The following is a 27,030-nucleotide window of genomic DNA, read 5'->3' as shown; positions in this document are numbered from 1 at the left end:
GCCCCAATGAAAAATACTGTTTAAATAGTGATGGAAACTTAATTTTTTCCCCTAGATATCTACCCCCTTGTAATAGGATAATTTTTTTCCCCCTCCAGTCTTGAACTTCGAGAGTTAGAAAGAAAGCTGAAATCTGCTTATATGAATAAAGAACGAGCTGCACAGATTGCTGAAAAAAAAGCTATATACGATGAGAAAATGGTAATTAATGCATCCCAGCACCTGAGTCCTGTAACTCTTTGTATGGATTGTGTGGAAGATTTTTCTTTTGACCTTTTTATCTAAAATATTGTTTGAGCATTCAGTGTTATTGAAAATGTATTTTGTGTTATGAAGGATTAATTAACCAGTAATAACTAGCTATAAGAAAAAGATTTACTTTGCCATTGCAATTGAAGGAGTAGTGATTGAATTAGCTGTATGACTGGTTATAGTTGTTATTTTACTAGTTTTGTAATATTTATCCAAGTCAAAACTATGGTACTCTTTGTACAGTAAGTGTTTGTAGTGGTGAATCCTTACCTCAGAGTCTGGCTGTTGAAAACAATGTTACTGTTATTAAAGAGTGATCTGGGTAACTTCAGAAAGACTTGCAAATTTGTATAGAAAGATATTGATGATCAGGAAGGTGATTCTGATGATGTTAATGCTTTATACAGAGTTCAGTGCAGGCAGTTGCTGTACAGCAATGTGCTCATTGAGGGCGTTCTCTGTAGCTCAGCCCCATTCCAGTCATTGTGCTGATGTGAGTGAGTCCCACCTGTACTCAAATGCTCAATACTTTGTTCTTTAGGTATTTATAGTGCTCCCCAAGTTGGTCAGATCTTGAGGATGCCCTTCAAGGGTTCTACTGACTGGTTTAAGCTATTAAGCATGTTAAGGCTCTATATTTATAGATTGAGGTGGAAGACGTTCATTTCTGGTAATGCTGCATAATTCCTTTCCCTACTGTGTATTTTTTTTCATTACAAGTTGTAGTAGTGGGAGTGAAAAGGAATCTTGCATTGCTTTTTCCCCCCTAGAAATGGGAGGACGAAGTAGCTCAAGAGATGAAAGAAGAGTACGACAGGTATCTGAGAGAAGAGATGTCTGCAGAACTGAGGCGAAACCAGGAGAAGAAAATGTACCATCAAGAGCTGGACAAGCAGGTTGAGGAACAGGAGAAAAAGAAGCAAGAGGCTTATGAAGAGTTTCTAAGAGAGAAACTCATGATTGATGAAATTGTGAAAAAGATCTATGAGGAAGACCAAATGTTAGTTATTTTGAATTTTTATTATTTATTAATTTTAAACAAAGCAATTCACATAATTCTGCACAGAATGCTAATTTGTATGCACCTATTCCATGTAGACTAAGACCTTGGTCACATTTTATTAACAAGAGACTGACTTCCATGAATTTTCCTGTTGAAACTTCAGAATGTCCCAGTCAGTCTGGCGTCCTTGTTCCCCAAATATGAAATCCAGCTTATTTGCAGGAGGGCTTCCATTGGTCCCATCATGCTGGACACAACAGCACATTACACATTTCTGCCTCACCGTGTGTCCCTGCCCTGCCATGAGATGCTTTATTTTCATGACTTAGGAACAGGGAAGGTTTCTGACAGCAGGGTATTGTGTGTGGGGTGGGTGGAGGGTTTAGTGTAAATAAAAAGTTTAGGGGTTGTGGTGATATTGGGCTTTCTTTTCTTCTTTCACTTTGATGGGGCATGTATAAAATGCAGCAGCAGTGAGTACTTTTGTGTACAGTCTGTCTTCCAGAAAGGTGTTAGACATGAGATTCCCTTCTTGGGGCAGTTTATTACTAAGTATTTTCAATTTAGCTATCTAGTTTCTAGCTGAATGGTTAAGGAAGAGTCATTTAAGTGTTAGTCTGTTGTTAATGGTGAGCATCTGGTTGATTAAATGTTACTGTGCAGTATGTTAAATAATTATTTGAACTTTTTTTTTTCCATCTTCTACAGGGAAAAACAACGGAAGTTAGATAAAATAAGAGAAACTCAGACATATATTGAAGAGTTTATAAAAGAACAAGCTATGTGGAGGAAAAGGAAACAGAAAGAGATGGAAGAAGAAAATAGGAAAATTATGGAGTTTGCCAACATGCAACGACAAAGAGAAGATGATAGGATGGCTAAAGTTCGAGATACTGAGGAGAAAAAACAGAGAGTTCAAAACATGGTATCAAAAATTGAAATTGTAGAAAAAATTGTTGTATGTTTTTGTCTTTCATTTAGAAACCTTTCCTCCCTGTAATAGCTTGCCAAGACCATGGAAAGAGAAGAACAGAGGCGTAGAGAACAAGAACAAATCCGCCAAGATCTGTATCTGGAAGAACAAGAAGCAATGGAAAGGAAGAAGGAGATGGTAAGTGCTGACAGGTACATGAAGATGTTTTTTTTCCACACTTTGGATTTCTAAGTCTGCAGTGTTGTTTGTGACTTTGGAGTTTCCAATTATGTTCTAGCACGAAGTATTTATTTTCAACACTATTTCCTAAATGTTGTCAGTCAGGCAATTTGTACATTAGCTTAGGTTTTGGAGGGAAAATTTTGTACTTTGAGTTTCCTTTTCTGTTCCTAATGTGTTTAAGCTTTAATTTCAACCAGGAAGACCAGTGAAGGTTTTGAATACCCTTATGGCCCCATTTATACATTTATTTATCTTGTTTAGGAGAATATACCAGTAGCTTTCAAGTATAGATTTAAGCTCTAAGCAGTTTAACTGCTTTTCTTCTGCATGTGTATTTCCTATGGGCCTGGCCACACTCCATCTTACCTTGCTGTGGGTGACAAACAAAATGTGACATAGGTTGTGATACCAAACACTGCTGGTTTTAGATTTAGTTCAGGATGACTGTCTTGATGATTCCCTTCATCATAGTGGGGAAAAAAAATCCCCTTTAGTTTTGGACTTAATTTTGAGAATCTTGTGACATTTGCCAAGCTGATTAATACTGGAGAGCACTGTCAGATATGCAATGTTTGCTCCAGTTAGTTATGCTAGAAGTTAAGAGCTACAGTAAATTTATTCCAAGATAAATCAAGTAGATTGTCTGCTGCTGCTGCGAATTTTTCCAAGTATGTTCAGTAATACTGCATTTTACTAAATTTTCTTTACAGGCAGAAATTGAAAAGAGAATAAGGCAGCGCCTAGACTTAAGGCAAGCCTATGAAGAGCAGTTTGCTGTAAAGGCAGCAGCAGCACAAGCCATGAGAGAAGAGGAGGAAGCTCTCCGGCAGCGGATTTTGGCCAAGCTGGCCGAGGACGATCGCATTGAGCAGCTGAATGCGCAGAAACGGAGAATGAAACAGCTTGAACACAAAACGGCCATGGAAAAAATTCTTGAGGACCGTCGCAAACAGTGTATTGCAGAAAAAGTAAGAGTTTCATACGCACCTTTGGTTTGAGCAGAGTTTTTAATATGGGAATACTTGTGCTATTCTAAGGGACAGTGCTGGTGTTGCTAGGGAAAGGTGGTGGGAATTGCAGAGAATAGCAGGGGGAACCAGGACTTTGTTTTGGTTTCTGACAAGGAAAAAGTATTTTTAGAGCTAACTTTTTGTAGCTCAAGAGGTTGGGGTTAACAACATCCCTGCCAACCCTGTGTAGCTGTGTACTGCAAATACCTCTTCAGGAGCCAAGAGAACAGCAACACAACTGCTGTCCAGTTCCACATCCCTGGTCAGCTGCACTGATGTGTGAGGAGGGGAAGGCCTAGCCTTGCTTTGAGGTTAAGTCTCTTTTATTGAGGTCTGAGGAAGAAAAGGTGTAAGCACGACATTGAATCCCATACTACTGTTTTCAGACCTGTGTAATGTGAATGGCAATTTCCAGTCATCAATGTGAGAATTCTTACCTATTGCTCCTTTGCCTGGATTAGCAGTAGGGCAGGAACAGACTAACTTGTCTGAGAGCCAAAAAGCCACCAGAACTGAACACTGCCTGCCTTCAAAAGGGCTTCTGACACCAAACACTTGGCTAGCAGACTCACCCTATGATTTGCCATTCAGTTTTCTCTTTTGTCTGAGATTGTTTTCCAGTTGCCAGACAGGTGTTGTTTAAGCAATGCTTTGTGGGGTTTTACATACACTTTTCCATCCTTTCCAAGAAAATTTCCTGTGACCGGGAATTAGTAAGTGGAAGTTCAAAATTTACTCCACTGAAATTTTTTCTCTCTATGCTGTTGTGGAGAGTGGCAGAAACAAATGTTCACAGAGCTGAAACAGAACTTAGGAAAACTTATTTATTGTAGGAACGAGAACTTGAAGAAAGAGATTTAGAGAAGAGAAGACAAGAAAGTATCCGTGCAATTATTGAAGAAGAGAGACAGAAACTCTTGAAAGAGCATGCATGGAAATTGTTGGGTTATCTTCCTCGAGTAAGTAAATTGTATTTTAAATATTTTTAATGTCTGTCCTGTAAACTGGTTTTCTCCTGGGTAGTTCAAGGTGAAGTTACAGAATTGTGGGAGTTCCTGGAGTCAGTGGATGTCCTTACTGTGTCAGCTCACCTGCACTCACCTCTTCCTTTTGCTTTTATGTCAGGACCCATTTACAGCACTGCTCTTTCTGCTGAAGGGCTCTAGGCTCTCTGGCACTATTGATGCCTTGTACAGAACTCGGAAAGCTTCCATAGAGCTTTGCACGTCCAGTTTGAAATATGGAACTTGAGTTCTACAGCAGGGCTTCTCTAGCTAGAAAGGGGTCCATCACATCTAAAAACCTGTTTCCACCAAATTTCTCAGCTGGGGTTTTGGCAGCAATTTCTTGCAGCTCTGACTTGTCTGCTAACTATTCCCTCACTATGGACTCTGCAACAGTGCAATGAACTACAGCATTTACAGAAGCATTACAGAGCTTGCTCTGTTCATCCCTGCTTTTAAAAGTTAAAAAGATGGAAGCAGTTATTGCAATAGGAGTAAACTACAATTAATTTTGTATTGTGCTTCAGAATTGGAAAACTCTCCTAGTGGTACACAAATGAACAGAGAGCTGCCTTCAAGATGTAAAAATGCATTTACAGTAGAGAGGGAACTATCCAGCTGGTTAAAGAAATTCTGCAGTATTGGAAAATGTTAAGTAGAGTAGAGTTTAATTTTTATTCAAATATTAATACAATAATTTGTTCAGGAATTTTTAACATTTGGAGTGAATTTTTCTCTAATGTAGATGTAATTAAAGGATAACTCATATTGACAAAATTTTGATAAACTTTTCTGGTTTGAATTTGCTGCTGTAGGAAGCCTTGGCAATTTCAGTGTCCAGGGCTCACACGTGTACCACGTATGATGTTCTACTTTTCTGTTCTCTGCTTCAACACTGTGTCTGAGTGGGGTGCTCCTACATCACATTACTTCACTCAAAATGGTTAAACAGCAAAGTGCTACCAAATTGGAAACTTTCCAATATAAATGCAGTTTGTAGTTTTTTCCTCTTTTTTAAATGCTGCAAGGTATGTTCTGTGGGTCATACATATTTTTAGAAGTAAAATTAATTTTAAATTAATTAGAAATTTAAATTTCTGTGTGCCTCAGCCTCTCTCCCCAGAAATACAGTTTTTGATTAAGTTGTCCAGCATTACTTGATTATTAGTTATTTCTTTGTATGAGCTAATTCCAACGCAGGTAAAGGTGGAGACAGAGCCCCAGCCCAGTCAGGGCCTCTCTTCACTGCAGTTGCTTGTTTTTACTAAACCTGCTCCTGTGCTGTACTGACTGTAATCATTCCTGTGAGCAAGAGAATGCAGCTAAATGTCTTTTGGCAGAACAAAAGGGGGGCTCTGGGTTAGCACTGATTTGTAACTCACCTGTTAAGGTTTTGTGATGGTTTTCAGGCTTGCTTTAAAGGTAACATAATAGTATTATGGATACCCTTATGGATACCTTCTATTTTCTTCCAAAGAAAATTTCAGAGATCCACAGTAATCTCTCTACTTTGTTTTACCTTCTGATATTTCTTTCCCATTAATGCAGGGAATAATCAAAGACGAAAACGACATTAACATGCTTGGAGAAGATTTCAGGTTGGCTTACCAGCAGAGAAGAGGTAATGAACTTTCAGAAGAGAGCTGAACCTTCCCCCAGCTCAGCTCCTGCTTTGCCACTAGGTGTCAGCTGATTCCCAGTGAAAACTTCCATTTGCTTTTAACAGTGAGGAATTCCTTTTTAATAGCATTAAAAGCCTTCATTTTAAAACCAAAGTTCTAAACAGATGAGCAGTTAGTTTCTATGTAAGTGTGTGCTCCACTTGAATTTTTCACCAATAAACTGTTCTGGAGTTCTCAATTATCCTCAGTCAGTCATGTAGTAGTGTTAGAAATGTTTTCCTCAGCAACACAGCAGAAACCTAACCTAGTTTGTGTATTCCAGTCTGGACTAAAGGATCCTGCTAATGCACTAGTTCAGGGAAGATGTGGCTGTACTGACACTACAGTCCTCATTTCAATGTAGTGTCTCATCTCCACGAGGTAGGTCTGAGGTACTTCACTGATAGGATCTAAGCAGAGATGATATGTCATTCTGAGGTCAGAACTACTGTTTAAACCTTTCTTTCAGGGCATAAACTGACTACTTTTGTCCCATGTTCTTATTCACTTTCTGAGGGAGGAATCCATTGAAATAGCTGAAGTCTGGCAGAGGTTCATGCAAGCAGCACAGGCTTTTATTGCTCCTGTTCATTAATGTACACACAATAGGCTCAGCTCATCTACCCTGAATCTGTTTTCTAGTTATTGATTACAATGATGACTAATGAAATTTTTAAGGATGTAATGCTTGTAGAGCACCTGTAAATACGGAGTCACTGCTCCTGCCTGTATCCCAAAGAAGCACCTGATGGCCAGGGAAAGGTTTAATTACTTTCACCTTGACTGAAGGAACAGTTCTACACAATACAGCTCCATGGGACTGTGGAGTCTGGACAATGAAGGGCAAGTCTCATGTATGGTTATGCCAGCCAGGGGCTAAGATGTAATGGCTAAAACAAGTTGTGGTCATTTCTATAAAGGAGCTGTTGGTGCTTAAATTAGATGCCAGACCAACTAGCTTTGAGGGGAGATCTGTTACAGAGAACAGACAAGGCCAATTTTCCAACCACGTGTTCTAAAAAGGACATGACATTTTCTTCTCAACTGGATCACTGGTTAGTTTATTTCTGTTGCAACAAGGAATTTTCTGAGACTAAATCCCGACTTCCTTGGACTGAATATTACCATAGGGAAGATACAGTTTTAAATGCTAGAACAGAGCAAACTGGTAACAAAGTTCACTTGTTGGAATATTCCTTCCATGGTCTGTGCTTCTCTGCTCCTTACAAAATGGGTAGTTTGGCCTGACAATGAAGTAGAATTTGGGTTTCATATGACACTACAACACAAGCTATCAGGCTTACAAAAGTTAAACTATTTAACATAAACAAAATCAACAAAATCAATTCAGTGGAATAAACAGTTATTAACTATTAATGAGGACTCATATACAGTCTCAAAATAATGTACCATCTGACTCATCTTTCAAACAGAAGTTAATGGGATCAATAATTTCCCCACTCAAGGGCTTTCATGAACTCCTCTTCGGTAAAAGAAAGCATTTTGGCAGCTTCAATGTGCATCTAAAAAAAAACCAAAAACAGAAGAGAGCAGAAGGTAAAATAGTGTGAGTGACCAATACAAAATCCTGGGATTTTTATTTTTTTAAAAAAAAATGGGCTATTTTATGGATTTTAATAAAGTACAAAAATTCCTGAAAATCTGACAACTCTTGTGACTTCTGAAGTACACATATAAGAAAACTGGTCCATGTTCTTTCAAGCTGATCAATATACAATTTACATTAAAGGTATTACAGAGCAAATCATCCCACTCCTGATATTTAATGTCTTTGGGGAATTTTTTCCCTCTGTCATTCTTCAGGCTCTGTCTGTTCTGTGCATCTGAACCTGTCACACAAATAGCCCAAATCAGTTTTTTCTAATTCATTCAACAAAAGACCCGTTTGAGGCAGACTTGAAGTCCTTCCACTGACTGTGAATACTCGGCACATGTGAGCTTCAGCTGCCCTTCCCCAGTGCCTTCTGCCAGAAGCTGCAAGGGGCAGTGTTAGCCCCAGTCTCTTACATGTCCCTCCAGTCAGTCTCTTCCGAAAGGACAACTCACAGCATCCTCCTTCTGTGAGTAATACTTTTTGTAAGAAAAGGTAAGTGGCTTTCTGACCTATCCACAGTTCTGATACAGCATCTGTAATTGTTAAAAATGTATTTAATGCAGTTTGTGGCATTTGTCTGAGACCATGGTTTGGTTCCCAGTCAAACAGAAATGCTGCTCTGTGACACCCATTTCAGTGAATTCATGTTCCAGAGGACAATGAGCTACCTCACCTGGGAGAACATATTTTGAGCGAATGCTGTCTGGTTTTCATTCTCAAAATCAACTTGCAGAGCTAGAAGGGCCAGCTGAAGACTAAGCTAGCACTGTTGCTATTAGGTGAATCCCCAGGATCTCCTCTCCATCCTGTTCCTGCCAGAAAAATTCTCTTGCACTGGAAATACATAAGCAGCCCCACTTCCTCTTATTCCACTTACCTGTCCTCCTTTGCCCTGTGTTGGGGAGATTATTCCAGATTCAAGGGTATAGTTTCATATTGCAATTCCCAGTTCTTAGGATAAGTTTGTGTATTTTGCATCCTGAAGTTGCCACTTCATACAGAACTATTTTTCCTCTAGGGGCTCAACAGCTTCAAAAGTGTTTACTAAATGTCTGGTGATCACTGAGAACCCAAAGGGTAAATAAAATGTTCTACTTCCTTATCTCTATGGCTGGCCCTTCTTAAAGGGGGTTCTGCTCAAGCCACCATACATTGCTTACTTTAGCTGTCTTACAGCTTTGGTTTGAGAGTGCAAGAAGTGCATTGACTTCATCCCAAAATGAATCCCACAGGATTCAGCAGAGTAAGCAATTGGAAGTGACCCACTCTGTCGTGTTAAATAAGGTCCTGCCCAGGCCATAGCTCTACATGTCTCATGCAGCCTCAGAAGGAAAACTGATGGAAATGACCGCACACATCCCAAATATTTTAAGTGAAAAGTGTGATGGAACTAGTAAGTGGAAAATCATTTGATTTGGGCAATATCTCTTAGTATACAGTCCTCTCAGTTTAATTTCCTTCCATGTAAATCCACAGTTTTCAGGATTACTTTACTGGACAGCAGACACATTTAGCTGGAGGTTGTTAACTGAAATACATCCATAGTCTGCTCCTTACCTTTTGTCTCTTCAAAATATCAATTAACTTTAACTGCTTTTTAAAACCTGTAATTAGCTCTCCTTTTTGTTTCTGCAGTTTCTTGTTTTCTGTTTTTAATTCTTCAATCATTTTGATTTCTTGGTTTGCTACATCCTACCAAGGGAAGAAAAAGAGAAATGTATTAATTATGAAAATGGTGCTTTAACCAATGAAACCTGGCATTACATAAGAAATGTGGCTACAAATAGCCACACAGGACACTTCTCAAAAGAAATGGGATTAATCAAAATACTCCCACATTAAAGTTTAAAAGAAAATCTTGCCAATAAGAGCTGTGGTTTGCCTTTGTATGTATTAAGTGTGTATATGTACTTCTCCCTCTTTCTAAACATGTCTCATTTTCACACAAATGAGAAAAATCAGAAAGGTTTTAACTTCATTCTGTACATTTCTTCTTTCTGCAGAGGTTGCAGTAGTATCCTCTAAGGTAACTTATTGAGGCCTTTTGTGACTTGCTCCAAGTTAATTTTGAGGCTGCCTGTAAAAGATACAAAGCTTCCAAAGCCCATCAAGCCTTTTGTCTCATTCTAGCATTACTGAGTGATTACAGACTGGAAATTGTTTTCCTAAGCCATAGTACCTTGTTGCTTTGCTTCAGTTTATTCAGCTCCACTTTATACTTTTCCACTTCTTCCAAGGCCCTGTTTAAACGAACCTCTGTTGCACTCTGAGTGGTTGCAGCCTGCTTTTGGGCTCGCTTTAGATTCTCCAATTCCTATTTGAAGCACAGGACAAACCAAATAAAAACATTATGAATAATGGTGTTCTAACAGATATTGCATCAACAACACATTTACAAAAAGGCTCACCTTTGAAAGCTGAAGAGTCTATGAACTTCTTGGGCCTGCAGATAGAATCTGTCTCAAAGACATTCTACCGTTAAAACATCCCCTTCTCCTTTGAAATCTTGAAAAAGGATCCTTCTCATCTTTATTTTTTTACACTTCTCTTGGAGTAATTGTGAAGTTGATCATGTAAAACCACAGGACTGACTGAAAAATGTTGCATGATCAGTCAGAAAAAGAGAAAAAAATATCACTTTGTCCACTCTGTGGCAGATTTTGGAATGGTGTCTCATGTTCCCAGCTGTTTCTTCCCACCTGCTACTTTCACCTCTTTGCCCCAGAGATTACTACATGAAATTACCACCAAGAAGTTAAAGCAGCCTACTGAAGAAGGCTGAGGGTAGTAACTATTTCATCTCGCAGAAAATAGTTCATTGAGTGTTATGGCACTAATCAAAGCAGTTGGCCCTGCTGACAGTATTTCACAGTGCAGTAAGTGAGAGAAAGAGACCAAGCTGAGGAACAGAAAAATGAGAGTAAAGATCAGGGCATATAGATAACATACAAAATAAAAGAAATAAACAATTCTGACAGAAAGAACATATCTTGTGTTTTATGAAAAAGAAATAGACTTTTTCTTTAAAGTATATTTTTAGTGACGGGCACAGAAAGATTCTTTTAACCAAATCAAGGTAGAGAGGGGGCTTACTGATAATGAGGCGGCCCTCAGACTGCCTCATTTCTGAGTAATTGTTCTATTTTCTCAATTCTACACCTGTTCTGTGGTGCTTATTCAAGACTTCCACATCATTTATCCAGGAAATACATACTAATTGACCTCTTTGTCCTACATCAAGATGATGGAGCTGTGAATAAAGTCTACTAAATCTTTTGCGCTATGTATTTTATTCTGCATTAGTATGAAAAGCTTTGGAATATAGTCTTTCAAGCACTTAATGACCAAAAAAAAATAGTCTACATGCAATGCAAATCACTTATCAGCTAATCAGATCATTTAATGAAAGAATTCTAAGAATTCTTTTAGGGATTTTTGACATTTACTGTCACACATAATATCTTATCAAGGACTTTTTTACAAGTCATCCAGTGATGGTATATTGTTAAAGATATTCAAATCTAAATTTTTAATCTTAAAAATGCCTGAAATAAATGTTTTATTTTGTAACTAGGCAAGGTTTCTGCCATTTCTTCAACACTTTAAGTCAAAGCTGGATTAGTTTTCTCATATAATGTTTCTCAAAGAGGGCGCAGGATAAACCACTGTATTTTAAAATTGCATCCCATTTCAATTTCTGGATTTTCCCCACTGTTCTGTCATGGCTGAGGCACTTGAGTGTCAGTGGGGCTGTGATGGCCTGAGTAACCCTCACCAGGCTTTCTGTCCTCCCAGCAGCAGTGTAGGCAGCACTGCTTTCTTCAGGAAGCTCTGCAACATCTCTCCAAAAACAGTTTTGAGAGAAGGTGTACTTAACATCAAGCCCTGCAGAAAAGCTTTAAAAGAGTAAGAGTACAACTTTGGTGTTTCCCAGACCAGTATCTAACATTAGAGCTCGGCTAAACAAGTGAGAGAGAATACAAAGGAAAGAATGTTCTTGTACACCAGTGGTGAAAAAGAGATGAGAGAGGTGATAGCATTTATTAGATCAACTGGACAGAAAACAGTTGGATTGCTGGAAAGAATTTAGTTACTGCCTTAGGTGGGTACTGCAGCAGTAATATTCACAGAGACTGAATGCCAAAAAATAAAATGTAAAAATAACAAAGTAGTTACCATATTTCAGGTAAATTGTGAAAGGCAGGTAAGAATCTTTCCCTAGGCACATATAAAAAGTACCCTGGGGGATTAATGAGTTTACAAAAATTTGATAATCTAAGGAGTTTGGGGAAGCACATATCATACCTGAGGTCTACCCTCAGCTACATTGCAACAACAGGAAGAGCAATAAAAGCCCCAAAATTACATTTGTACTCTCTCAGCTACACAGAAAACTTTCTCTAGACCAAAACAGTAATGAGAGTTCACCAGCACAGTAGCTAAAATACTACATATTTCAAGCCTGTGTGCACAGGAAATTGCTTTTAAACACGTCTAGAACTGATCTACACTACATTAATTAAATAGGCTTGACTAATACTTTGTATCTTAAAAATACAGCAGTTCTTAGACTTCTAAACCCACAGGAGATTGGAGCAGTTACTGCAAAATGCATGGTTTTTGCAGTTAGATAATTTATTATAGCAGAAAAAATATGTAAAATAACTTCTGGATTAGCAGAGAATTACATATACTTGGAGTTTTTTGCTGTCTTAGTATTTTAAAGGATTGCTACTATTTATCATGACCATGACTGATTGGCAACCTTGACAAATTTTAGATAACACAACCTATGAGGAACAATTGAAGCAACTGAGGATGGTAAATCCAAAGCAAAGACCAGTGAGGGACGTGACCATATTCTGGATATGGTACCTGTACAGTGGAGGTGAATCAACTTTTCATCCTGTTTCCTAAATACTTTCTAACTGTGACTGTGTGAAAAGAAGTAGCAGAAATTGCCATTCCAGAAGGCTGTAAGTACAGGTTAAACAAACTTATGTCCAGGATGGTATGAATATATTTTGTCCTGTCTTGCTTTAAGAGAAGGAACTGAATTACTGTAAATCTCTAGGTCCTACTAACTGTGAGCTGATGAGTAGCACAAATACTAGTACTGAATATTGTTCCTTACAGATACACAATCAGTATAAGGGACTTTAAAACCTGCAAGCATCTGCACAAAAAACTACAAAAACCATGTTAGTTTTAAAATGCCAGAACTACAAAACACTAAGATGCCCACACAAATCCATACTATGATTTAATTAAAGTATGAGACTTTGATGGGCTGAGCTGTGTTCTGTTTTCTCCAAGTTTTTAACTGAAACATTCTCTTGGTTGCATTACATCTACTACCCAACACTGTTACGTGGTTTTGAAGTCAACCTCTCTAGCTCTGAGTAATTACAGAAAAACTCATGCTGCCCTTAAGATTAAGTTCCAAACAAAGCAAGTTGTGTACGCAGCCATCTGCTGCGCCAGGCACGGGCATGGGGCAGCAGCCGCAGCCGCGCTCGCTTGGGCTCAGCCACACTGCAGTGCCCGCTTCTCCAGCAGTCCATCTGCAATAAAGACATCCCTTCCTTCACCTGCAGAAGATACTGTTAGAAGCTGTAGGTGCTTCTAAAAAACATGTTCACCAGCTTCTACAGCTTACAATAGAATTTACAGAATCCATTTTTTAAAAATTGTAATTAAAACCTGAAAAATGGAATTTCCTTGTACTTTTCAGGATTCTTTTTTTAAATTTAACAGCAGTTTCTGAAAAGGTAGTTTTCTCTCTTGTGTGTCTTCTACATAGGAATTTAATTTTAAAACACGAAAATACATGATGTAGAAGAAGAAAAGCAGTTAGCAGAATATATTATTTCTTCCTTTAAAAAATATAAGGCCATTTAAAAATACAATTTATAAATTAACAGACATTTAAACACTAATCAGATCTTTGGACATGGCTCTATCAATCCATCAGGGAAGAGAGGGTAATTTGATGTGGGTTTTTTCCCTTTTTCGAGATAAATGAATTAATATCTGCAATACCTTTTCTAGTGCAGTGACCTCTTGTTGTAACTCTTCAGTTTTTTTGTTTGCTTCTTGTGACAACATTTTGTACTTCTCGGTCTGAGACTGCTGCAGGCTGATTGTTCGTTGCAGTCTTGTGTTTTCTTCTTCAGTATCTTTAAGCCGAGTTTCTAAATTCTGATTTTCATCATCCTGTACAGCAGCAATTAGCAAAAAAACCCAACTAAATTAGTGCAAGGAAGCAGGAGGGTAATGCAGTAATAATGTCTTGTAAATAAAAGGCACTAAGAATATATGTGCTGTAGATTTAGAGAAAGCAACAAGTAAGACTAAGAAAACAAAACACCCTTCTACCAAGATAACACTGTAAAAAACAGTAATACTTTTCTCATTTACTTTTCTGCAGTCTTTTACTTGAAACTGTCTAGTAACAGTATAGAAAACATTTCTGAGAGCTCAAAGGTTTTGAAAATTATCAAAATGTTATAGTTATATGAATAATAGTGGCACATAGATATTTTGTGACATTTTTGTGAGAATAGCTAAATGCATATCTTAGGAAAAATTATGGAAAAAAGAAGAGAATATAATTACTGATAAACCACTCCATTATGTTTTAGGAGATTATCTGGTTTTGACTTAAAAGCAAGCTAATGATCCAGGATACATCATGTATTCAAATTTAAGATTCTCTTAACATGAAGTGAGTCCCATCTTAGATTCATGACCTACTGGCAATTACATCCCACATTAAGCATTATAATTCAAGGCATTTTTCTTTAATTTCTTTTCAAACATTGTAAGTGAATACTAATGTAGATTATTTCAGAGACACATTATGCCCTGCTTTTCTTTAAGAAAAAGAAACCAAGGCACATACAGAAATGGAATTTCTGTGAAAAAAAGTCTCTCAGCTGTTCTCTCAGTCCCTTGGAATACAAGCTTCCCACCTGGGAAATCTGTGTGCTTTATCCTAAGCTTCTCATGACTTCATGCACCTCAGAAACTCCCACCTCTTTAAACTTAAACAGATTTACTGCTTCCTTATAACAATTGAACTGTGAATTGGAACCAAACCCAGAATCTATCTCAAGGCTTTGCCAAAATGAAATTTTTGTGACCTTCTGAATGTAATAAAGTATTTTCACACCAGAGAAACTAGAACCCAAAATGATACATTTACATACAAAGTGCTAAGGGAGCAGGACAAGAATAAGTACAAGGTTGTCTTCTGTCATCTGCTACAGTAACTGAATTCTGTAGTGATTTTGGCACGGAATGATGAAGTTCAATAGCTACTGACAAAATTATTTGATTTGAAAATGAAAATGTCTTTAAAATCTAATGTACCATCTTTCTTCTGATCACAGCATAGTAGTATTGAAATGCAGAAGCACCTGTGTTGATAAAATAAAGTACAGATATAAAATATCAAAACCTAATTACTTCATGTACCTATCTCAAAAAACTAATTTACTATCATCCTGCTCCTTAAAGCTAAATTAAAAGCTTGTAAGAAAATATAAAGGTGTTTTGCCATATGTTCTTAATGTCATCATCACATTTGGGTCTGGGGATAGGTGGAAAAAAGCATTCTGAAGTTACAGAGACCACAACTAAAAATAATCCAGTTATGTAAAATGGAAAGTTAGTTCAAAAAAAAACCTTGCTTGATTACAAATACATGAATAAGAAGTGATTTCTCTGGCAGACAGATATGAACTACTTGAGTTTTTACAGTTCAAGAGCTGTTTGAGCATGACTTTAAAATATACTGCCAGACAGTACAGATCATAAAACTCACTTGTACATTCTAACAGTGAAATATCAGTGTAGCTTCACAATGCCTTAAGTTGTCTGATCTGTCCAAGTATGTAATTCCAAATATTGTCCTCTGCAACAATTATACTCTTGAGAACAGAGAAAGCCTAATTTGTTTTGACTGCAATATTCCACTTAAAATGGAAGCTATTTCCACACTGATCCACTGATGACACTGAAGGCACCTGATCGTATTTCTCATAATTTTCTATTTTTCAAGCTGTTCTATTTTTCATTCTACCCTAAACATCCATCTCATCTCAGCAGCCGGCTCTGGGCACCACTCTTATCCTCTCTGTACTCCACAAGCTGCATTTCACCACTACTGTTTCTTCCTCCTTTTTCTCAGGCTCCACTCTCCTTCCCAGCAGTGATGGTTTGAGACTTTGCAGCACCACGGTGGCCCTACAGCTGGGGCACATCTTTGTTCCCAGTGGTTCTTTCCTGCCCCAAATTATTTCCCATTAAGTGCATTTTACAAGCTTTTAGCCCAAGATCACACTTATAAAGAAATTACCACCCCTGACTCTAAATTCATATGATATTTAAAAAAACCAGAACTTTAACTCTTAATACTTGAAAAGTTGAGAGAATTCTGTTTTAGGATTATTTGCTAAAGAGGAACCTATCCCATTTCTAGATTAAAAAATTAATCTCTTACCTTTTTCCTGCATTCAAACAATACGTTTGCCAGGTCTTCCTGTGTCACACGTAACTTTGCCTTAAGAAATCTGATTTGAGCTTCTGTGAACATATAAAGTTACATTTAATATACACAAGGATTCATTATTCAATGCAGAAAAGAACCAAAACTGATGCAAGAACTCACTTGCATCTTGTATTTAAAACCACATTACATTGCTTATAATTATTAAGGAGAAATAGGTAAAATCTCAGATTTCTAAAAAAGTGTTTGCAGGTTTCTCATTCTTAGGCAAAGCTTTCATAGGATGGTCTTGGGTTATAAAGTAACCAACTAGTTAGGGACAGGTAAACAAGAAAAGGACATCTAAGAGACTATGATACTCTACAAGAAAGAACAGATTTCTTGAATTCTTGAGATAAGATGAAGATTAATGTGAAGAGCAACAATACATTCAGGTATTTTATTCCCACATGTAAGGGTATATTAGATAAAAACAGAACTTCATGTTCAGCCTTCTCTATGTCTATGTGCTTCTATCACTGCTGGTTACTGCAGAGTTGAATTATAACCCCCAAAACCAGACTAAAATAATATCTAAGCTACTCTGCTGGCAGAAAAATGGCTGCACTGCAGTAATCTGTGATCATGAAATAAAGACAGTGAACCCAGTTCCAGGAAGAATGCTGCAAGAAGCTCAAGGAAAGGAAAATGCTGTGCAACCTTATCATATTGTCCTAAATAGCCGGACACAGGCCTAAGGAATCCATTATGGAGAGTCCCACTGAGCCCTATCTGTAACAAGGCCTGCTTAATACTTGTGTCTGCTTCCTTGTGAGCACCCTGTCCTCAGAGTCTGACACTACTGGAATGCTCTGCAATAGCTTATTTACCACATTAAGAAGGTATTCAGAGTGTTCAAAACAGCCAGTACCAAATTCAAAATGCAAAACTCAACCCAGAGGATTTTTATTTCACCATTAAAGTTACAGAAACAATCCTCAATACCACAATACATGCCCTTGGTCCCTGATTACAAGGCACCAATAATAACTCTTCTGAGTTGCCTGGAATTAATTTGGTATAAGTTTCCAATGCAAGCCAAAGCAATTTCTTTTTGCTTTTCTTTTTCAGGAAGAAAACTATAAAAAAGTTATCTGAGGATCTGTTATGGGAGACTTGATAAGAGAGGATGTGCACAGAATTACATGAGGTTAGAAACCAAGCTATTTCTGTATTGGCAGCCTTGTTGACATCAAGCTGTTAGATTAAAGGAGAGGGCTCAGGCACTTCCAGCTACTGCAGCGAATCTCTGACTTCATGCTCACTTTAGCATTGTAAAGAACTACACAAACTCACTTTCATCACACCAGAGCCAAAAAGACAGATGTGTGTCATGCCTTTAGCCTCGCTGGCAAATGCTGCAATCCCTTCCCTGTTCTGTTTCTAGGACAGACATAAACACACCATTTGGAGTGGGAAAATATCTGGAGGATTCTAATTCAAGCACTGTAGCTGAAACATTACCTCGTTTGAGCTACAGCAGTGGTCTGAGGAAAGGCTCTTACCTCTAAAGGCAGAGTTTGTGCAAAGACTGGAGCTCATCTTTTTGGAAACACAAGCTTAGCATCCCGTACTTCCAGTTCCCCAGTGAAATGAATCAAATGTTATGCACTTATTCAACATATGTAACCACCCAAATACCTCCCTACAAAGGTGGAAAAGAACATAAAAATTCGCTTTTCCACATAATCATAGTCCTGATCTTTCTGCAGGATCTTGTAAAGAGGAAAAACCTTCTTTCCTTTTTCCATTAAGTTCAAGGCTTTAGCATTTCTCTGAATTTTTACAGAAACTCCTTCTTTTTTCTCTCCCCAGAAAAACCCACTTCTAACAGACATGAAGCAAAAATAAAGGTACTAACCATGGAAGGAAACTTACCTGCTCCCATTTCATTTCCAAACCTTGGAATAATATCATCATCTTGACAGTCTGGTAAGACTCCTTTCTTTAGTTTTTCTTCAACTTTGCTTATTGTTTTTGTTAAAGAAAAGCCTATGCAATCTTCCAGTACTGCAATACCATCAGCACTTTGTACTTCCATGTTCCTTAATTTTGAACTAAAAAAATGAAAACCCTAGATTTTAAATTTATAATACATCATATTTTTGTAAAATACTTTTTGTATTTTCTATTTTTAAGAGTGCACAGTTATTTACCTAATGCAATTTCATTACCTGCATTCACATGAAAGATGCATCGATGGCAATTTCTCATTTGCTTTCTGTAATACACCTTTACCATATTCCACATAAATAATTACAGGATTTTAAATACCATAATGTAGAAGGCAGAGAAACCACTACCATTTTCAGCTGAGAGGATTCTGGCATGGTCTTCTCATCCAACAAATCCATAAGTACATCAGAGTAAAGCAAAGAAAGAGAGGAATGTTCCATTGGCTTTGGCTAATGGGGTGATCCTCTATCCTCTGTTATAATTTTTGCTCTTTCCACTCCCCACCACATTATCCTGTAGAACTCTGTTGACCCTGGCTGTACTCCTACCTTACAACCATTTCTGCATCATTATGCCCAGCCTAGGAAACTTCACTGATCCTAGAAGTTGCATATCAACATTTTCATAAAACCAAAATGCAGGGTAACATACCACCTACACAGGGTATCTCCTCAGCTTTCACCAACAGAAAGGTCATCTTAAGTTCTCACAGGATCTGAAGCTCCTAATTTCTTATTCCAACATATCCTCATTCCAGCGTCCAAACTCCTCCTAGCTCCTAACTTTCTCCCACAACTTTTGGGTTGCCCCACAGGCTCTGTATCTGCACAATTCCACCTCCAAACCTCATGACAGGGTGCCAGCATGCTAACCTCCCCTGAACTGCCCAATCTACAGGGACTTCTGACTCCTGCAAGAGAGCCTCGGCCTCTGTCAGTTCCATGTCCTGCCACCTTGCAGACAATTTTCATCCTATTTTGGTATTAGGTCATAATTCATGGCAGTTCTAATTAGCGCCCTGGATCTTACATATTTTTTTGACTCTTTGTCCAGATCACCATTTCTTGGTTTTACAACCTTGAATTTGCTCTCTAGAGAGCTGAAGTTTCTCAGCTGGGAGCTCCTGGAAGTTGTGCTGTATTACTGAGCCTCTTGTCCTGTGAGCCCAAGATTCACTACAAGAGAGGAGGTCCTTCAAGGCCTCATGTTTCCCAGCACCAGTCTGGTCACAAATCAGGCCGTAGCACCCAAGTGTGCTGGCCCAGGTTGCCTCAGGTGCTCTGTTTTTGCTCATTGGGCCTCGTTTCACTGAAGGAATTTACAGAATTCAGCTGTCAGCCTTGAGAAGTGATAAAGCAGAAAGCAACAGTTTCATTGCTTAATCACATATGTTCACTGATAATTTCTGGTGCAAGTGAAGAGAGATAACCACATGGTGGAGCTGATTGAGGAGGACCAGAAGTTTGATACATTTATTTGTATATTATAAAAATATAATATGTACATTAAATATAACGGCATACATCTATAAAATAACTTGATAGACAAAAATTTCAACTAAAAGATTTCATGACAAACCAAATTAGATGTTTGATATACCTTGAACTTGCTCTTTTTCCCTTACTTGCAGAGTATGGTCTGTTCTGAGCTGTGGGCACAGAAGGAAATTTCTTCTTGTTTTCTACCTAAAAGTTTTTTCAGAAATTAGTGGAGTATTATTATTATTGAAATACTTTTTTCTATTTTTTCATGGTTTTTTTTCTTCATGTATCTGTACTCAAGGATAGTTTTCAAAGTATGCTTTTCAAACCTTCAAAATGACGTCTCAGTTTTATTTGCACTCATCTTTAGTTGACAACTTTTATGTCTCTACACCCTAATTGTAATACACCCAATAGTCATTGGCTCGTGGGAGTTTTTCATACATACTCCTAATAAATCTATGCACACGCAAGGCTCTGATCTTTTATCAAGGTATTAATTACTGGACTGTCATCATATCTTCAGAAATATGGTATTTTATCCACTATTTTAATCTTATAAAGTCCCTGCTGAAGGAAGATTTAACAGTATTTGTTACTTTCACCCAAATAGTGTTTAAAAATTAGAGGGTTTTCTACTGTATTGTGATAAATAACTGCAGATGGTATTTTAACAGCTTCAGCTCACCTCATGAGAGTATCAATATAGCTGTATTTAGAGATTGAGATTGTTCCTAACCTCATTTTTCCATTATATTTTCTAAATTCAGTTACTCTGACTACTTGTTTATTATCTAGAAGACACTGGTACTGCCTTTAGTATTATACAAGAGAGGGAAGAAAGAAAGCAAGAAATTAATTATATTCTAATATTTTTCACTTAGAAGTCCCCATTTGATGTTCAAAACACTGAACATTTCTCCCAATGCTGAAGAGAAAATAAATTAAAAATTAAACATTATGTAAGTCCACCTGACCACCAGTGGCACTGAGAATCCCTGGTAACACTGTCCCTGTAGCACTGCTTTGGACATCACTTCCCTTTGGCTTGACACCCATGTAAGTCCCCAGTGTAGCCTCAAAACCATGAGTCATTATATTTTTCAAATTATGCTAGAAAAGAGTTTAATCAGGATAGTTTTGGTACCTTTGCAAGTGAGTGTGTAAGAGATGGAACTTCAGGAGAGAGTGGATCTCTGCATTAAAAAAAAAAGACAAAAATTCACTGACCCATAATAATGTAAACAGTTTGCAGTTAAAATACAACCCCCCTGTCAGAATTAGGAGAATAACATTTTATATGTTTAGAATAAACAATATACCTAAGGTGGGAATATATACTGAGTAGTTCAAGCATAAATTCAGTCTCATTCCCAGTCTATCCAGTCCACCTCAATTGCAACCCAAACCACCTGGTGAGCCTAAGGTATCCAACACAACACTCATGTACCAGAATCCTGATCTTGTCTCTTGGCATTCAGGCTGCTGGCTTGTTAGATCAATGATTCCCTGTACCAGGGAGTACTCAGCTAGGAAGCAGAGTTACAGCTTCCCCAGGACAATCCAGAACCAAAGACTGCCAGCAGCTCACTGAGTACCTCAGTGACATAAAACCCCTGACCATACAAACAAAGTGAAGATATAACCAGTGTCCTCTACATCCTGTGAGGAGGTAGCTCCACCTGTCCTAGCAGGATCAGACTGACTCTTGGCAGATCAATTGACAGGGACTGTCAGAGGAATACGAGGTGGAGCAATTTATAAATTAAGCCTCATCGAATTTTCTCAGAAGTATTACAAATATGGTATTCATTTTACAGATGGGGAATAAAATCAAGTATAAAAAAACAAAAAAAACCCCAGCTTTCTTATCTGTTTATTTGGCTAAAAACTGTGCTTCTCAGTAACTGATTTTCAAGTTAAATGATTATTTTTCAAGTCTGTTGAAATTAAGCAGAGTGTTTTAGCATGCTGTGTACTATTCAGGTAAAATTCCTTGTCACATAGCTATACAAATACTATTTTACTTTCAAAATGAGTTATGTGAAGGTATATTATTGCAATGAAAGGCTATTTTTTAGCTACCCTTTATAAATTTTTTACGTCAATTAAAATGCTGACTTATAAAAGATTTTGAATAAAATTTAAATTTCTGGCTCATCAAGTCACCTAATTTTTTTGCCAGGCTGATCTGAGCAAATGTTTAGATCTTGCCTTTAAAAATTTCACAGACGTTCATCAACAAGAATTATCTGCACAAAGCTCTGAATTTTATTAATAAAAAAAAAAACAAAAACAAAAACAAAAAAAACCCCCAAAAACCTGGAGAAATCATCTGTGTGTGGCTGGCAACAGACTTCAAGAATAGGATGATTAGTTTTTGTCTATTTACCCTATTTTCCGCAAGCTTTCTCCCTATTGGCTAGCTCTAGGAGCATGCAGAAGGTGAGAATTTGCTGCCACAGAAATAACAGCTATATGTTATTCTGAAAAATATGAAAATACAACACGCTCCATACTCAAGAAAACAATTCTGTTCTTTTCCTCAATACAGTAATTTGCTCCTACTGTATCTGTTGTCTTAGGGTCGCCTTAAAAAAAACAAAACAGAAAAAACCCAAACACGAAAAAAGCAAAACCAAAAACCCAACCTCATGGTACCTCTCAAATTCTCCAATTTATTTAACCCTAATGGCTCTTTCCTGCCGCACATCCACGGCACCCCATTTTGAAAGCCCTCTCCCCAGTTGTGCGGCCGTACGGCCGGTGAAAGGACCGGGAAAGGCTGCGGAGGGAGGGAGGCACACGGACAGGCAGCCCGGGGAAAGCCCACAGAGGGAGGGAGGCACACGGACAGGCAGCCCGGGGAAAGCCCACAGAGGGAGGGAGGCACACGGACAGGCAGCCCGGCCCGGGGAAAGCCCGCGCGGAGCCGCTCCGGGGAGCAGGCTGCCCGCTGCCCGCTGCCCGCTGCCCGCTGCCCGCTGCCCGCTGCACTCGGGCCGGGGCTGCCCATGCGCGGCCCTGCCCAGCGCCGCCGGCCGGGCCATGGCTGGAGAGGCAAAGTGTAAACAAAAGCTCATTGCACTGCGCTCTCACCGGAGCTGCTTTGTTGCCAAGGAATTCACATTTCCCCGCAGACAGTATGCTGCAAGAACTCCAGAATAACTTAATTTAAAATATACCCTGACTTGTTGAATGACTTAAATATTTGTTGTCTTTTTTCTACTTTGCTTACTCATTTGTTTTTTCCTTTCAACCTGTCATTTTTTTCCCCTCCCCCGATATCGCCTCTTTCTTTGCTTCAGTTCCTCCCTTCTTTCCAGTTGCTTTAGTGTTCATTCTTCTTAAAGCAATCAATAGAAATTTCAAGGAGATAGTTCAAAAATACCTCAAGTGCTTTCTTTAGATTTAAGGCCTATCTGCTTGCACAATTTTGGAAAAAAAAAGAATTTTTAATTAAATATTAAATACTTGGAACTAATCTAATTGAATGGCCTCAATGTTCACTCATGGATAATCAGTGTGCCTAATTCCTAGTGCACATTTCTAATTTTTTTCACTACAGCATGGGATTTCCAATCTTCTCTCATGTAAATATTTAACAGGACACTATGTTTACCAGACCATGGTTGTTTTAAGGTGTTTTAATTTATGTTGGTAAGTGGTAGGTCAGCTGATACTCTGACATGCTAACTGCCCTTTTGTTTCTTTTTTAAAATTCTTGCAACATTTCAATTTATTTCTAATGTATACCATCCAAGCTAATAATTCCCTTTGTGGGGCTGAATCTTCCAATCACATTACTTAGTAAAGCAGCCCTAAAACTCAACTCCAGTTTTAAGTTCTTAAAAATTCTCTGTCTAATGTTCAAAATCCATCTAACAGAACATAAAACTAAAGTGAGATCCAGAATTTGCTTAAAAAGCATGACTATACTGACTGATACACACATTAAGTTTCTTGCCCTTCACTCCCTCAGCTATAGCTTTAAAATAGGTCAGGAATGATTTTAATTGTAGTAGCAAACTTTTGCTGGTAGTCAGGCTTCTATTATAGAAGCTGACTTGCTGTCACATCTTTTTGTGTACTGAAAACCCCTTTTACTTTCAGAAAAACTCCGTATCTTTGCTCCTATTCTACACAAATATAACTATTTGATCATTTTTATCAGACCTTCATATACACTATCTGAAAAGTTTCCCTACTGCAGCTTAACATTTGAAGTATTTTGTTGTCTGTTCCTGTACCATTCTTATCCAGATTAGTGGCATCATAAATTTAGGAACCTACAGATCAGATCCTTGATAAACTGTGTATTAGTCTATCTTAAATTCACCCATTTCCCACACTACCAATATATAAACCCTTGAACATCTAAGGAAATTATAATGCCCGTGAATGACTAAGGGAACACAGCCATGTCCCCACTCGTGAGCTGAGGGGTTTGGACACTTGGACTGTGATCATCCAGGCCAAAGGCATGCCGGCCCCAGCACTGTAATGGTATCCACATTCCAGAGGGTGGCAGCTCAATGTTTGCCTGTCTTAGGGTTTTGTGTTTGTTTTCATAAGGCATTTCCTGTCCCAGGAACGTTTAGGCCAAATGTGAACCAGTATCTATTCCTTCACTTTGTAAGCTCAACTGTTAAAAACCATCCACTGCCCAGTGCCTACTGTTAGGTACTGCAAAGAAACCCGTGACCTTACCTTGCTCTTTTACAAAGCTCAGCACTTCTTAATATCTTAGATAGAACATTCCAGCAAAATTACACCTTCCTTGAAATAACAACACTTGCTTAGGATCCCCCTTTTTTTTTTTTTTTTAAATAGTAAAAAAATTAAGACTCCACCAATGGAGTATGCAGCAATGACAGATAAAACAGGAGCATGATTAGGACACAAGGTATGCAGGATCAGTGTGAGGTTCCCCACCAATTATACACAGCAGTTGTAAAGCACATACCTCTGTCTGTCATCTTCAGGTGACTTACTCTGTACTGAAATTGGCTGAGATAGTATCTTCTGTTGGCCTTTCTTCATTAAAAAAAAAAGAAAAAAAAAGTAGTTGATTTTGGGAGAATATAATTTATTAAAGATGAATTACCTATTTGTAAATCAGAAATCACAGTAACTACAGTCTACTATGGAAAAGAATGGAAACTATAGTCTGCTGTGGAACAGAACTTCTAAACACAAGAAAAGATGTCTAAAAATGAAAATGCCGTTGCTGTTTTGTTGTTAAATGTATATCTATGCAATCTGGCAGTGCCATGTGGTATATTAAGTACCCTAAGAATATTTCATCTTCTGCTATATTTAGAAAAGAAAAAAACAGTGGTTTTGTTGTTGCTGTTTTCTAAAGGAAAGAGACTAGATGCTATTTTGGCCGTTTCATCTGCTCCTGTTCAAATGCCAAGCATTTAGCCTCAGCTTGTCACTGCTCAAGAGAAGAATATGTTTTCACAGCCCATAAAATTGAAGTTTCAACAGAAGGAAAAGTGCATACAAGTACAGCTTTCCAGAATACTTAGTAATTTGCTTTCTAAGCCTTGTTTATTTGAATGAGTGTACTTATAACAAATATTTCTAATATGTAGAACACCTTCTCCAAGCTGTTTTGGGTATAAACCACACCTGCCCTGTTCATTAGTCCAACTTTCATAAAAAGTCTTGACTCTATCTAGTACACAGCCACACCAATGTTAAATGATAATACTGATAACAAACAGCAACTTTTTCTGTTTTGAGAGTTTCCTTCTTACTAAGTTCATGTTTTCTATTTATGTTGATTATTCTTTGTATCCCTTTCAGCTTGAATAATGTAGATCCTATTTCACTACGAAGTTACTATAACAGTATCTGGTTTTCAAATACTGATTTTTAGTATTTAAGGAATAAAACCACCTACAGATACTTTTCTTAAAAAACTGAACAAGTTTTTAATGTGGATTTATGTATGTATCTGTACAAATGCTGTACGCAGGTATATGAATACCTGCCTGATGAAATTACGTAGGAACTATTTTTGAATATGAGTGTTTTTAATACAAGTTTACAACTTAGAAAAAAAAATAAAGCTTACCTTGCATCTGAAAGCAACATGCTTTTAGTAGTCAGGGTCTAAATTTCTTTTGAAGCTCTACCCTGTGTGCATGTGAATCCAGACTAAAGTACTTAACAGTCTGCTTAACCTACTCACCATTAGCTCTTCAGCCTGACGCACCAGTTTTTCTGTTTTGGCTTCTAATTCTGCATTCAGTCGCCTAAAAGAGTAAGCATTTTATTGTCACTGAGTTTTTGAAAGATTTAAAAGGAATAAATGTGAGTGTGACAGTATTTTTGCCTGAACTAAGAGAAATTTTAATGATTCCTACAAAGGAATGCTGAAATACACTTCAAGGCATTAAAAAAGGTAAGTTTCAACAATTTCCTGTGTTGCAGCCAAATCAATAGTAATAAAACACGAACACCCATTAAACAGAAACTGTGAGAGATGAAGGATGTTTTTGTTTTTGGACATGCCATTGTATGTCTTTATTACCTAAAGGTTTTCCATCTTTAACACAGTCCTTCCTTTCAGTATACCCAGCAGCAAGGGTTGGGGAAGGACTATGCACAACTACATTGCTTATGATGTATTCAAGGATGTGTCGCTGTACGGCTGTACAGGTGAGGGTTAGTGAGGTGTTACCGCATGTTCACATCCAGTCCCTGCTGCTGTGACTGACGTGGCTCTCCGTGCACCCTCACCATCCACAGGGGCTGGGCACTAACACAGGGCGTCCATTTAAAACCTTTACAGCTTTTAAACTGTTTTTAACAGGCTTAAGCTTTTATATAGTCATAATTTAGTTCTAAAGTCAATGTTCGAAGTGCAGCAGAACCTCATGTCCGGGCCTAGAGCCTGCCTGAGGCGGTGGTGTCCAGCGGCGCTGGGCGCTGTTCCGCTGCCCCGGGTAATGCCATCCACCCTCTGCGGGGCCGGAGCCGCGGCACCCGGCTACAGGGGACCGGCTGTGCCCCGGTCCCAGCGGGGCAGGGCCTCCTTACTTGTACTGTTCTTCCTTGGCCAGCCATGCTCCGCTCAGCGCGCCGGGCCCCGCGGGCGCCTGGGGGCTGCCGGCCGCTCTCCGCACCTGCGGGGAGGATGCCATAGTGAGCGGGCGGGCCCGCTGCGGCCCCGCTGCCCCGACTCCGAGCCCAGCCCGAGCCGCCGCCTTACCCCGGGCAGATCCCCGCCCCGCCGGGCCGCTCCGACCGCCGACATTTTGTCCGCGCCGAGGCCGCTGTGGCGTCGCCTTCGCCCGGGCAACCGGCGGCCGCCCGCCCTCGCTCCTT

General features: G+C 38.6%; 2 protein-coding genes across 5 annotated transcripts in view; one reads left to right on the top strand and one right to left on the bottom strand.

The window, feature by feature from the left end:
- Nucleotides 1-18,184, top strand: part of MNS1 (meiosis specific nuclear structural 1) — a 19,549-nt gene extending 1,365 nt beyond the window's left edge. Inside the window, exons 3-10 of one of the 2 annotated variants that reach the window (XM_058847191.1) lie at nt 99-201; nt 1,023-1,252; nt 1,964-2,180; nt 2,259-2,366; nt 3,122-3,379; nt 4,255-4,380; nt 5,974-6,046; nt 18,068-18,184. In XM_058847191.1, the coding sequence (XP_058703174.1) occupies nt 99-201; nt 1,023-1,252; nt 1,964-2,180; nt 2,259-2,366; nt 3,122-3,379; nt 4,255-4,380; nt 5,974-6,046; nt 18,068-18,177 (1,225 nt within the window). In that variant the 3' untranslated portion in view covers nt 18,178-18,184. Of the gene's footprint in view, nt 1-98; nt 202-1,022; nt 1,253-1,963; nt 2,181-2,258; nt 2,367-3,121; nt 3,380-4,254; nt 4,381-5,973; nt 7,852-18,067 lie in introns of those variants that run through there. The other variant, XM_058847192.1, reaches the window with a different exon arrangement.
- On the bottom strand, nt 7,485-27,030 carry TEX9 (testis expressed 9). Of its 3 annotated transcripts, XM_058847193.1 has the most exons (12): nt 26,915-27,030; nt 26,743-26,828; nt 25,892-25,955; nt 24,656-24,726; nt 20,837-20,885; nt 19,808-19,893; nt 18,131-18,309; nt 16,208-16,290; nt 13,744-13,917; nt 9,881-10,015; nt 9,259-9,393; nt 7,485-7,609 (listed from the first exon to the last, which is right to left on the bottom strand). In XM_058847193.1, exons 1-12 carry the CDS (start codon nt 26,957-26,959, stop codon nt 7,532-7,534), a joined length of 1,185 nt encoding a protein of 394 aa, XP_058703176.1. In that variant the 5' UTR covers nt 26,960-27,030; the 3' UTR covers nt 7,485-7,531. The 3 variants fall into 3 exon arrangements, with proteins under 3 accessions (XP_058703176.1, XP_058703177.1, XP_058703178.1); XM_058847194.1 differs by lacking the exons at nt 26,743-26,828; nt 26,915-27,030 and adding an exon at nt 26,577-26,703; XM_058847195.1 differs by lacking the exons at nt 19,808-19,893; nt 20,837-20,885.

Source organism: Poecile atricapillus, chromosome 11 (assembly GCF_030490865.1).
Source record: "Poecile atricapillus isolate bPoeAtr1 chromosome 11, bPoeAtr1.hap1, whole genome shotgun sequence".
NCBI classification, from domain to species: domain Eukaryota; kingdom Metazoa; phylum Chordata; class Aves; order Passeriformes; family Paridae; genus Poecile; species Poecile atricapillus.
This window is presented reverse-complemented; position numbering and strand designations above follow the sequence as displayed.